Below are 13,311 nucleotides of genomic sequence, written 5' to 3' on the forward strand. Positions count from 1 at the left end.
GAAAATGAGGTTTGATGAGCAGGACTTTCCTCTCATGAAGCCGTTGTACAGAAAACACGTTTTTCTGCCTCCGGACCAGGACCTCCAAAAACATCATTGTACTACTGGGTCCAGTTTCAAGGCCACAAATGCACTCAGCTTTCTCTCTTTCAACTGATTCAGTGCCACCCCACTCTCCTGCATCCTGGGGTGAAAGAGCAGCCCAGCACAGAGATGCTGCAGCCTATGGCATGTGAAACATGACTTGAAAACTTCAGCTCCAGAGCACTTCACAGTGTAATCAGATCAAACACTGCAATTCCTTCCACACAGATCTTTTACTGACTGAAGCAGCAGAGCAGTACTAAGCAGGCAAGCATGCATATCACTGCTTAACTAAAAGCAGATTCTTTCCAGTCTACCCTATGAAGAGCTGATCATCATTGCACAGTACAATTTGATATTTTAACATCTAAAATATGAAGTGTTTGGTGCAGCTGATGTACAAATAAATTTCTATCTAAGACTTACTTGTTTTGTTATGCAATTCTACAGTGTTAAAGAAGACAGGGACCTGACCCAGAGTGTAAAGTTCAATTTAGCATTACATGCCTGGTTGAAGTAGGCACTAATTAATCAGACCTATTTGGCAGAAAGGATTCTTTTGTATCACTCAAATCCAAGGTGCTGGGATAAACAAGCACATCTTGGGAACACAGGACCTTCTCTTAAACGGAATCAAACATGACCCTGTTATCTGCAGGTGATGGAAGACAAACCAGAATTGTTGTCAGCCCAGGCACTGAAGCCCTTCTCTCTGCCTTGGTACAACACATGCACTCTAAACATTAGAGTGACTGAGATATTCCTGTAACAAAATAGCTTTATGCAGCCACTTAAAAATGGATAAAACGGAAAAGGAAGTAGAGTGCTTTGGCCTTGGGCAAGGTGAAATAGCAGAAATGTAGTGAGTTAAATTACCTTCCAGGCTTATGTGGAAGTGCTAAACCTCTTCAAAACACAAGGTTTCTACACAAACACCATTGATTCCAGTAGGCTACACATTGCTAAATAAAATGAGTCACTATGAATTAATCAGATAGAGTTGGAACAAAGTAAAAGCTTTTTATGAACTCAAACCGTATTGGGCAATAACTAAAATGCCTACAAATATTCAGAGTACTGGGTAAGAATGAATTTATGCCACCTTGCAAGAAGTATTTTTTGTATCTTAATACTTATGGCCAAATAATTATTTTATTTGATTATCACTAACAGAGATGAGACAGGAAGCTGTGAAAAGGGAATAGGATGAGAACAGCTAAGATCATGGTATTGTTTAGTTTGGGAAAAGAGAAAAGCAGTATTTTATTACAGTTATAGCAACAACTACAGCCAAGGATTAGCTGTGCTCATTTTGAAACTGCACTTTGTGCAAACAGCAATTATGACAATTGTTTTAGTAGATGGTAAATGAATGGCTAAGAAATTCTCAAAACAGAAATTCAAAAATCACTATTTTAACTTTTTTTTTTTTAATTAGTCATTACAGAAAATGGAATAGGCCATTCTGCTTTGCTCAAACCATTTTGATAATTTTGTTACATAAGAGAGCGAATATTTAATTTAAAATGTGCAAAAGCTAATATTTACATTGTTCAGTACATAGAGGCAAGATCACATTAAGAGAAACTGGAAGAGGAAGAGAATAAACTGTTCTTAGAGTCCACTGTAGAGAGAAAAAATATTAATGAGCTTAAAGGATAGTAATGTAGTCAGGTAAGATTTTAGAAAAACAATCTTTGTAATGATAGAACTAGTGAGGCATGGGAAGAGAGAGCACAGGGAAGTCATGGAAGTAGCTCCCTGGAAAAGATTAACCCTATTTTCACCAATGTTTATTTACAGCTGAACTGCTCGAGGACAAACAATAATTACCTCTTCAAGTCCTCTCTAGACCTGTTTTTTAACAGTTTTAATAAATCAACTGTCTCACACACAAGGCTTTTGTCACTTGGCATTGTAAGGGATATGCTGATTGCCATAAACAGCTCCTGACACAGAGAAATCAGGACAGACAGAGATGAAACAGATTTCTCCTTTAAGTTAACTGCTCTCTATTTTTGTATTTTTTCCCCTATTAAATAGATGAGTTTGAGAGAAACCAAATGGACAGCACATATAGAGAGCAGACATGGATAAAGGCAGGCTTTGTATCAGAATGCAACAGTCCCACTTGATATAGGGACTAGTATTACTTTGGAAAAGAAATACTAGTTGCAAAAGGGAGGGAGCTGGAAATTCAGATTATAAATTTAGGTTATATAGTTGACATAGCAAATTATTGTTTCCAAGAATTTTTAATTTATTTATTTTGTTACAGTCCTTGCATGGATAAGCCAGCTGGATCTCCTACACGGAATATCATCACTACCTTCAGGAAAGATAACCTTTTCTTACACATTGCCATGTACACACTTCTGCTAAAGACAGGGTCCTGCAGCTGCCTGCTGCCCACCATTGCTAATGATCCACGTAATTTGAGCAGCATTCCTTGAGTACCATGTTCACACTAAACTCTCAGCAGCTGGAGAAGCTGTGTGAAGTGCAACCTTGGATTACTAGAGACATTATTAAATGAGTAATTAAGAAGCTGAATCTCTCCAGTCTCTATTTCACCTACTTTTAAGAGAATAGTTCCTCAGCCACCTTGTCATTGGGGCATATCTACTTTATCATTAATTCAGTCATATATTTTACACCAAATACTGCTGAAAATATTGTTTTCCTACATCTGTGAAATAAACTGAAAAAACCAGAATGTTACAAATGTATTAAAATAATTAAACGTTAAGTCAGAACAAAGACAAAAAGACACTTTTCTGCCATTTGCCCACAATATGTAGCACAGGTTGTATCATGCACTGAAAGCCCCGACAATCAAAGTCTTGAAATTCTAGAACAGAAATCCCTCCCTCCTTCCCACGAAAGTTTGGACTTATTCCCAAATACTTTTAAAATAATTGGTTTAGCATAAAATCACAGCCAGCAAAGTTCTGCCAATCCTTCTATCAATTAACTATTGTGGATGATCTTGATGTTTTGTTATTAATACTAGGATTTAGTCCACAGATTTGCCAATTACACCTCAGTATTTACTCTTAGAGCCAATCTTGGCCCAAAACCCCAGAGACTAAATGTTTCAAGCCCCTTAAAGTAAGCATGTAAGAAGCATGTTAAAATCTAGTGAAAAATCTCAAGTTTAAATTTTGTCTTACTTCTTTCCTTTGTGATACAGGCATTTAACATCCAAATTCATCTGTAAGCAATCAAAACCACAGGTGAAACACAAGAACAAAGGATTTACCTAGTGAGTCATCAAAGTGCTTTATTTTATAAAGCCTTGCTCATGTTTGGAGTGTAATCTAAGCACTAACATACATAATAATGTGTCTTCCTTGCCCTGTCCAAATAAACAGTTTATGAACAAGAGTGAGTGACAAAAATGCTACACATACAAAAAGAATGCTTTGCTGCAAATATCTAAAATGGTCTAAAAACGTACACTCGTTAGCCGCAATTAAATACGTACTCTGAGTACCTTATTTTTATTCCAGGGTCTCCCTGTGGCCTCATACCTTCAGAAGCTTCAGAAAACGAAACTTGGGTGAGAACGTAGACAATCAGGGTGTTTAGGGAGAGGACAAAAAAAAAAAAAAATCAAGCCACAGTACCAACTTATTTAAATACATACAATACAAAAGTATACACATACATTACAGTGCTGCAGACATCACTAAGTCAAATGTAACAAAAACCCTGTGGGAAAGGTTGGGGAAAGGAAGAAAAATTAGTACACAGCAACAGGGACAGTATTGCCTTTGGCCGCTGAAAGTGTATTTAAGGGGTTGCTGTTGCAGGGGCTCCTCTGAAGTGAACCACAACACAGGTTATGCACAGTTGCAGGCTGAGCAGCACTGACACTGGTTATGGAGAAGGCATGCTGGCACTCCTGATCCCAGTTAGAAATGATGAGAGGGAGGTTTGACTTCTCTTATGTTGCCTACAAAATCTAACAATTTCAATAAAGAAATTTCAAAGGCACAGCTTTAGCACAGTGTATAAGTAGATAAACTTTTAAGCATATGTAAATTTGTCTCTTTCAAGCATGGAGTCTTTCAGGGAAAAATACAAGAGGAGAAGGAATACAGTGTTTAAAAATTTTAAACAAGTTAAACATGATCAGCACAGTTTCAGGCAATGTACTATACAATCAAAATTGAATAAATGGTAGGACAGGTCATTTTGATGCTGAAAGACAACCTTGGGAAAATTCCCTCCAAAATATCCTTTTGCATTTTATTGTAAAAGAGTCCACATGGAGGTGAGAGAGACATTCACTTTAGTACACTACTGCATATTACCTCTTGGAAGATGACAAACATTACTTCATTTGTACTGCAAAATAACTTTACATGTAAACTCAAAAGTCTTATATTGTACACGGCTCTGAAATTCAGAAATATCCCTGCTTTCCTAATAATGTAAACAGTAAAATTCAGGGTTCATTTTTCAAGGGATAATCTATAATAAAATACCGCTATTTCAACAGTACAACATAAGCAATTTAAACTTCAAATTCCCAGTAAATTACAAGGGAATGGAATTTCTATCAGTGTGCACATCTTTCAGGATGGGTAGAAGATGGAGCTACTATTGCCCAAAACCATGCGCTTCTTCAGATAAGCTACTTTTACACTTGTAACATTATTAGTTCCTATATTGCAGAATATAAAACAAATGAAAACCTCAGGTAACAAAAAGAAATAAGCAGTTTTCCCTTAACGTAAGTTTACTATAGCAAAAATGTACACATAGCATGAATTATGTTAGCTCTTTGTTAGGTAAGAGATGCCAGCTCTCAGATGCCTGAGAGGCTGAACTTCCTGATGCAATGTGCTGAAAAAGAAGACAAAAAACAGGAGAGGGAGGAAAGAAAAGGAGAAAACCCAACTGCTAGGAACCAAATGGGAAAAGCCTCCGGCACAAGGGCTGTTGCAGCTGTTTTTAAGGAGTGCCAGTGTGCAGGGTGTAAGTGTAACATTCGCAGTAAGGTCTTCATTATTATCGCCATCATCATCATGAAGAATACTGTCATGTATCTTTTTCAAAATATAAACTGATCCACAGTTTACAATTTGATATCAATATTGTAGATTTAACATGCATTTACTCTTCCCCACCCCCACCCCACACCTCTTTGCTCATTTATTCCATTTCAGCTGGTAGCATCAGAGTATTACTGTCACAGTGCACTCTGAGTAAGCTGTTCTATTTATTTAAATTATTTTAATTTTTCTTTTTTTTTTTTTTTTTGCACACACAAAAGAGTCAGAAATAGCTAGAACTATGCTGGGAATATCAGGCAGCTGTTAAAGCGAGTACTCCACCCCACTTCAGTCATCTTTGCCAGCAGATGTAAACAAAGGGGTTGCTTTCTGTAAGATGAGTGCTTCTCTTGAGTTCCTTTTTTTCCCTACACTTGTAGCCACTGCTGCTGTCCCCAGGTCTCATGTCTGTCCTATGTAACATGATAGGTTACGTCAAGATGTTGGCAATAAAGTCCAAGAAGCGCTTTGAATACTGTTCTGGATTAACAGTTGAAATTTCTGCACCGGCCTATAAAGAGAATTGGGACAAGAGAAGAAAGAAGGAAGAACCAGGGTTTTATTTGATGCTTTTGGCATTGAGGATGTTAATAAATTTCATGTGCAGTTTTCAGAACCAGAGACTAGAAACTCAAACTGTAAATTGTGGCCCTCAAGCAGAATCTTACTGGTGCCTTTTTAGGCTTCACAGAGGGACACTGATAATCAGTACTCACTCCTGTGACAGCTATCTTCCATTTCTGAAAAATTTTCTTTTTACTTTCTATGATTCTCTTATTTTCATTGTACTTCAGTCTTCTATATGAATTTTTACAGCACATTAGCCATGCTACCTACTGATTCACCAGCAGATTCTGGTCTCTAGAGCAGCAGTGCCTTCATACAGAGAAGACTGAATTGCCATACTTATATCTGGCATGTCAACAGTTGTGTAACATGTATGTTACCTGAATGCTACATAGCCTGGTTTGAAATACATGGCAAAAGTAACACTTTTTCAACATTTATGCATTTAAATCTGGACTCACTGAATAAACTCAAGGGGGTCAAGGATAGGCAGGACAGAGCTGTGCTGCAGATTAAAACCAAGGATTGTTATTTCAATGAAGTAATGATTTCATTCATATCTTTACTTGAGTTTTTCAGAGCCTTACCCACATTTTTATTTCTATTTTTCCTGTTTAGAAAAGAGGACAATTGCATGCATACAATTAATGAACGAACTTCAGTATCATGTGGCTCAGAATGGAGACAGAGAAATAAAATGAATGTATGAAATTAATGTTCTGTAATAAATTCTAATCACAATCAGCTTCAATAATCATAGCTGTTACACACAACATATTTCTATCTGTTATTTAAGCCAGAAGTGTGAGCTTTTAAAGTCTGCTATTTTCAACGTTCAGTAATAACTGCCAGATAATGGCTGCATATGGTCTGCATCAACTTTCAGCTGCCCAGAAAGCAGAGAGTAATGAGAGCATTGCTTTAGAGAGACAAAAAAATACCTCCTATAGGCCTTTGCAGGTCACATCATTCTCTACTGTAACTAAAAAGCCCAGAGCCCTTTGCCTAAAATTTCTCACAATGCCCTGACCCTTCAGCTACTTAGACACAGGAGGGATTTAAGCCTCATGAATGAATATGCTCTTTTTAAGAAGTTTATGAAATTTGAACATTAAATCACCACAGGAGTGATAACAGTAGACATAAGTCATTAATCTGGAAGACTGGGCTGTTTCACCACGGTTCTTTAGTGTCTACTGCTCAGCAGCAATTTCAGTCAAAATTAAATAATGACAATCAAGAAGAAGCCTTCCCTGAACAACCTCTGAGTATTTAATATGTAAATGCTATTTTTATGCCTAATTTTGTAAATTGTACTTTTTTTCTGAAGAAGTCTTCTAGGGTGAGCCATGTGATATGCTGAAGAACTAACTTTCAGCAGGCTGAACCAAACAATGAAACCATCATTAGGGCCCTGCATCTGAAATTGGATTCAAGACAGCTTTCATAGAGTGGTGAACAGCTTTGTTAGCAAGAATAAGGTGCATCTCACAAATTTAGGACAAAGTCTTAAAAAGCATCTCACTAGAGTTCTTTGTGGGTGAGAAAGCTGTGCACACAGCTGAAAAAGGAGTTCCACTCTCAGTATGTAATGTGTAGCAGCTACTCCATAAATTTTTATTGAACATTAAACTTGAAAAGAATTGAAGAAAGTTCTGATTTATTTCCCCTTTCCCTAGCTTTACTGAACTGTCCAGTATCAGGGCACTACACAAAAATGCATGAATATAAACGGAGTAAGAGGAAGAAACCAACCCAGATACTTACCCCATGCTTTACTGTCTTTGCAGCATGGGCAGCTTTCTTTTTTGCATCATAATGAGTAAGAATGTCAATAATGGCCATGAAGTACACCTCCTTCCTGGGAGCATCTGCCAACAGCAAGCAGGGCAGTAAGGACTTCTGACACATCCTAACAACGAGTCCTCCTTCTAACAAAGGAGACTTGGTATGACTCAATCAGCAGCTAAGACAGGTCAGCGTCAGTCATAATCAAGATGTGTAAAAAACACAAGCTCAAGCTGTCCTTAATTCAGAGTTTAACTGCACTCATATATAATGCAAAATCCTCTAAATGACTGTACAATAAAAAACTAGCATACAGAAATAGGAATTATTGCTCAGTTAAGGTAATGTGGATTTCATCTTCGTGGAAACACTATGAAGCTTGATATGAAAGGTAATGCTTCTGAGTCAACAAAGAGAATTAAAGAATGAAGTAGGCTTGAAAAGACCTTTGAGATCAAGCCCAACCTATGACCTAACACCTCCTCATCAACTGAAACATGGCACTGAGTGCAACATCCAGTCTTTTTTTAAAACATGTCCAGGGATGGTAACTCCACCACGTCCCTAGGCAGATGATTCCAGTGTCCAATAAAACTTTCAGTGAAGAACTTTTTCCTGATATCTAACATAAACTTCCTTTGATGCACTTAAGATCATATTTTCTTTATGAATAAAACCATGCATTTTTCCATGTCAGTATTTATAAACAAAAAGAAAAGGTAACTTCCCTGTATTGAATAGACACAGGTACCCAGTTACACTTAATTTTACACACCAACATTAAACTCAGTTTCAGGCTTCTTACATGCTCCTTATGATGACTTTCTTAGCTACAACACAGAAATCGGGTATGAATGCATGAATTTTCAAAAAGCAACCAAAAATTGAAATATAACTTGGAATGCTGCTTTTCTCATTCTTTTTAGACTGTGTTTAACAGTGTTATCAGCCTGAAAAGACCAATTATAGATACTAGACTTCCTGAAAAGGATGAAAACCCCATGAATTAACTGCTGAAGAACTGGTGAACAAGAATAGCTAAGCATTATAGAAATCTTCTCCTTTCTGCTGCCAAAGAGCAAATTTCCTTTTCCAGAGAGCAAACTTCTGTTTTTCAGTTTATATTTACCTTTACATGGTTGTGAGGGTTTCAGAATTCTGATGCAAGAATTGAACCACTTTAACATAAAAACATTTCTTACTGCTTACTTTCATGGGATTTTATTCCATAAACATCAATAGCTGGATCAAATTCCCCTGGAGCCAAAGGCAGTGAGCTGTTCAATGTATTTCCTGGACTGTCTGGAGGGGTTCCAATGGGGTGGGTCCCATCACTTTCACCTTCTTCTTCTCCATCATTCTCTTCACACTCTATTTCTTCCTGTTCAGCTCTTTCAACATCATGAATTCCAACCAGCAAGCTGTAGTCCATGAGTTTTAACTGAGCAAGGAACTAGAAAGCGATAATAAGCAGTCTGTCAATATTGCTGAAAAACATAAGCTCCTCTTACAAAAAGGTATCACCAGTTGAGAAAAATTTCTAAGGCACTTCTGAGAGAGCAAAAGGTAAGATTAAATGATAAAGCTGGCAAACAAATACCTAATTTTACTAAAATGTATTAGCAGCACACAAATTACTTGAAACTTATTCTGTAGCCCACTCTTCCAAAAGCCTTTTGGGAAAAAAATCTGTGAGTAGTGACGAGCAGTGTGCTTGCAAGCCGACACAAATTAGATTCATAGAATAGCCTGAGTTGGAAGTGACCCCCAAGGATCATCAAGTGCAACTCTTGGCCCTGCTGTACAGAAACACTCCCAAGAGTCACACCATGTGCCTGAGAATATCAACCAAATGCTTCTTGAACTCTTCAGGCTTCCTGCTGCGGCACCATCCTCTGTGCCCTCCTTTGGACAGCTTCCTTATGCTGTGGTGCCCAAGACCACACACAGCACTTGAGGTGGGGACTGCTCTGTCACTGCTCAGTGACCAAAGCAGCCTCTGTGCTATCAGGTGTAGAGCATGCTATGATCTGGTGCTGAACTCACCCTCTCAATCCCTTTTAAGTCTTGTTAAAGAATCATGAAAAAATGTTCAAATATTCTTGCAGTGGAAAGCTGTGAAGTTTTACACCCTGAAGACATGAAATAATGTTGTATTCTCTTCACAGTGACAGCCTCATGATTTACATCACAAAAGTAAAACACGTATGTGAATGAAAGGGTGGTTTTGAATAAAGAATAAGGATGGAAGATTTTAGGAAATTGGAAGATGTACAGACAGAGTTATTTTAGTTGAGGAGAACAGGATAAGGCAGAAAGAGGAATATGGAAATAATGAAGGTATAAAAGCAGGAAAATGGGATAAACAGCTCAAGGGGGTCAAGGATAGGCAGGACAGAGCTGTGCTGCAGATTAAAACCAATACTGTGATTTCAAACTTGTGAAACCCATGCTTGTGGTATGCAGAGAAAGTGGCTGAAAATAAAAATTGCTTCAGTTTTTAGAAACGTTAAGTGTTTATAAAAAGGAAGTTAGACCAGACCAGGGAAGAAGGCATTTGAGCTAGACTTTGGCACAGAGAGAGTTATTGGGATGAAAAAGATAAAATACTAGGTAATGAGAAACTCCAGTTTGTCAAAATCTGATTCTGAGAAAAGAGATGAGCTGGACATAACTGTAAATGCAAGTGCTAGAAGAATTATTGTGAGATTGAGAGGAGATTTTAAGAAGAATAATCTGCTTTTTAATAATTTCAGTATAATTTATTTCAACATGATAAAACAATAGACTCTCACAAGACTGGAAGGGATCTAAGTTTGAAGAGATGATGCACAACAATATACAAGACAAACAAATGAGACTGGCCAAAGGCAGGCAATAGGTGGAAGAACTCCAGGCACATTATTCACTACTTGGTAAATACAAAGGGAAAAAAAAATCTACCAATAATAATACAGAACAGAATGAAAGAGAATGGAGACTTGGGAAAAAAACAGTGAGCTACAAATTAGAAGAGAATGGCTCTTGGAAAAAAGTGTGCTGCTGCTAACAACAAGAAGGTTTAGGGAGATCAGCATAAGGAAAAAAAATCTGATTTTAAATGGAAAAAAATTAGTAGTTTTTCTCAGGATACCCGCAATGGAATAAGGAGATGGGAAAATAGACAAAGAAACATCAAAAGAGCAATAATAACTTGTGTTTGAACACAGGAAGGGGACATAGGACTTGATTAAGAAAGAAATATAGAAACAAAGCTTAACAAAACCCAAGAACAGATATAAAGCTATATAGTTCAGACTAGTACTTCATGATATGTTTAACTATAAATACTGTCTGGTAAGATAATAATATACTAAGTGTTGTGCATTTATTTTCATTGTAGTGCAATGTGAGCTTTTACACATTGGTTACAAAGTGTGTCCATCAGTTACCTAATAAGAGCAAAAAGAACCAACAAAAGAAAAACAAGGTTAAAGAATAGCTTGCCATTGTCAAAATCAGGAGCCAGATCGCTTCACACTAGTGGTTTACATGGATATTAAACATTTCTCTGTATAAACTTCAAACCCATAAAAGCAACCTCTCAAGTAATTATCTGGAATCTGCCATTATATTCCCAGTATGGTAAATGATATAGATCATACACAATCTACTTTTCAGGGTAAGAAAGTATCTTACACATTTCTTCCACACACTCAAGATATTATCTGCAACCTACTTGCTGTAAAAGCAGTAGTCAGCAACAGCAGTACATGTTAAAAGAGCATAAAATTTTAACTCAAAAAAATTTATCTCTAGAGCTGTGACATCAGTAGAGCACAATATTTTAAGTATAAAATAAACACACACTGATATTTCACAAAGTATTTATGTTTTCATCGTCCTCACCACCATAAATTTTCCATTGTTATTATGATTTCCTCAGAATTTCCTCAGAAGCAAATTACTGGGTAAATTCTAAAGTAACAGTATTTTGTTATGTACAGCTAATGAGATAAAACCTGAAGAATTTGGAAAGTCAATTCACAGAGCTCTTTTGATATAAATCGCTGAAAGTCTTATTAAGTCACAGACACATTTTGCTACAAAGTCTCTTCCAAATCTGCCTTTTTACTTGAAAACAGATTTTAGTTTTTGAGTATAAAGCTGCAAAATACTGTGTTTAGGAAAAATATTTTAAATTATGCAAACTAAAGGCAAGTTGTGTGAACAAGTTAGTCTGATATTTATTATATGAACAAAACCAGTAAAAATATTTAATTAAATTCATACATTAACACTTTTCTTTCAAGTATATACTATATTCAGCCAAGTAAAGTACAAATTTATATGAAAGACTACATTAAGATAATGAGAATCCAATTGCTGTATTTAGATTGCTGAAGTACTCTACTGTTGTGATATGAATGATTTAAAACTGGATTTCTAATATGAAACAAAGAGGGCCTGAACAGCTGTGAGCAGGGGAGATGCCCCATCTCTGTTATGGACTACAGTTCTTATTTGGCCTTAGCTCTGGTGGACCTCCACCTGTAAAATACAGCTACAATACTCACCTCTCTCTCAGGGGCATTTGGAAGCACTAGGCTTGTAAAGCATTTAAGTACTAAGCAGTACCATCATTTTAACATCACATCATCAAGGCAGGAACAATGTATGGCAACCAGCTATGGCAGCAAGCCATTTATCACATCAGCAAAGCAGTGATCAACTCCTGAAAGTTTAAATTGTGTTTCATTTAAAACAGTCAGTGTTTACAGTTTTATAAACAAGAGCTTTTATTAATGAATTACAGGTATGATTTCCTGGGATATCCATAATTTGCCACACATTTTAATCACTTGTAACTGAACATGCACATTCTTACCTCAACATCTTTCTTGAGTTTCTCAAGGAACATCTTTTTGTTATTCTCATCAATATGAATCTTTTGGCCATCATTAATAAAATCATTGTCTTTGAACGTCGGCAGCTCTTTGGCCTAAAACAAACCAAAATTCCTGTAAGAGCAGGATTGTAAAGAGGAGTGTGGTGAAGCTGTTGGCCCTGTGCCTGAGAAGGCACCCCTGAGCTGCCTCTCCTCCATGGCACACAGCCCTCCATAACTGCACCCACAGAGCTCTTTGCTCACCTTACCCCTCCTGGAAACAGCCTAAAAGGTATGTGTTAACTTGGCAGCAAATGCACCAAGGACAAAATCTCCACTCAGTACCAGATTTGCACTGAACACTGATTTGCATCGAGCTTCTTCCAAGATGTCACTTCTCAAAGCGACTGGCAGTAAGTGAAGTTAAAACAATCTAACCCTGATAACAAAGGGCCTGCATCAGGTCCGACAGAGGATGCTAGACAGGATTGCATTTGCACAACTACTGAGAATGTTTTCAAGTGCCTAATACCAAATAATCATTGGAAAGCATCAAATGAATATTGAGTCATGAAATTCTGCTTAAAAGTAGCAAATGCCAGAGAAGACCACTGCCTCTTCAATATGTAATTAAATTAATATTCTTGATGTTGGAGCAACTTGATTACCTTCATCTTCAACTCCCTCATGAAGTGATTTGCAACACCTCAAATGGGGTCTGTTTTCAATGGGCAGTGACTGGAAGTTTACTCAAAAAGCCCTAGCAAACTGATAAACAAAAGAGCAGTTCCTTCAGGACATTTGGTCAAGCAAGCTGGAAGTAATACTAACTCCTCCAAAATTAAAAAATTGGCCCATTAAGAGCAATGAACAGCCTTTCTCTCTGCCCTACTTTTAATCAATAGTATGGAAGAACAGGTTTCCTTTACAAAGAAAATGTTA

At 37.1% G+C, this 13,311-nt stretch overlaps 1 protein-coding gene across 3 annotated transcripts in view; it reads right to left on the reverse strand.

Moving 5' to 3' along the window:
- Positions 1-1,084: 1,084 nt before the first annotated feature.
- The window catches only part of PIP4K2A (phosphatidylinositol-5-phosphate 4-kinase type 2 alpha), a 109,758-nt gene continuing 97,531 nt past the window's right edge, over positions 1,085-13,311 (reverse strand). For 2 of the 3 annotated variants that reach the window (XM_021530384.3, XM_021530385.3), the window contains 4 exons: positions 12,370-12,483; positions 8,712-8,955; positions 7,482-7,585; positions 1,085-5,658 (listed from right to left, as the gene is read on the reverse strand). In XM_021530384.3, coding sequence (XP_021386059.1) covers positions 5,578-5,658; positions 7,482-7,585; positions 8,712-8,955; positions 12,370-12,483 — 543 coding nt within the window. In that variant the 3' untranslated portion in view covers positions 1,085-5,577. The remainder of the gene's footprint in view (positions 5,659-7,481; positions 7,586-8,711; positions 8,956-12,369; positions 12,484-13,311) is intronic. The other variant, XM_077788506.1, reaches the window with a different exon arrangement.

The sequence above is a fragment of the Lonchura striata genome, chromosome 1, assembly GCF_046129695.1.
Source record: "Lonchura striata isolate bLonStr1 chromosome 1, bLonStr1.mat, whole genome shotgun sequence".
NCBI lineage: Eukaryota > Metazoa > Chordata > Aves > Passeriformes > Estrildidae > Lonchura > Lonchura striata.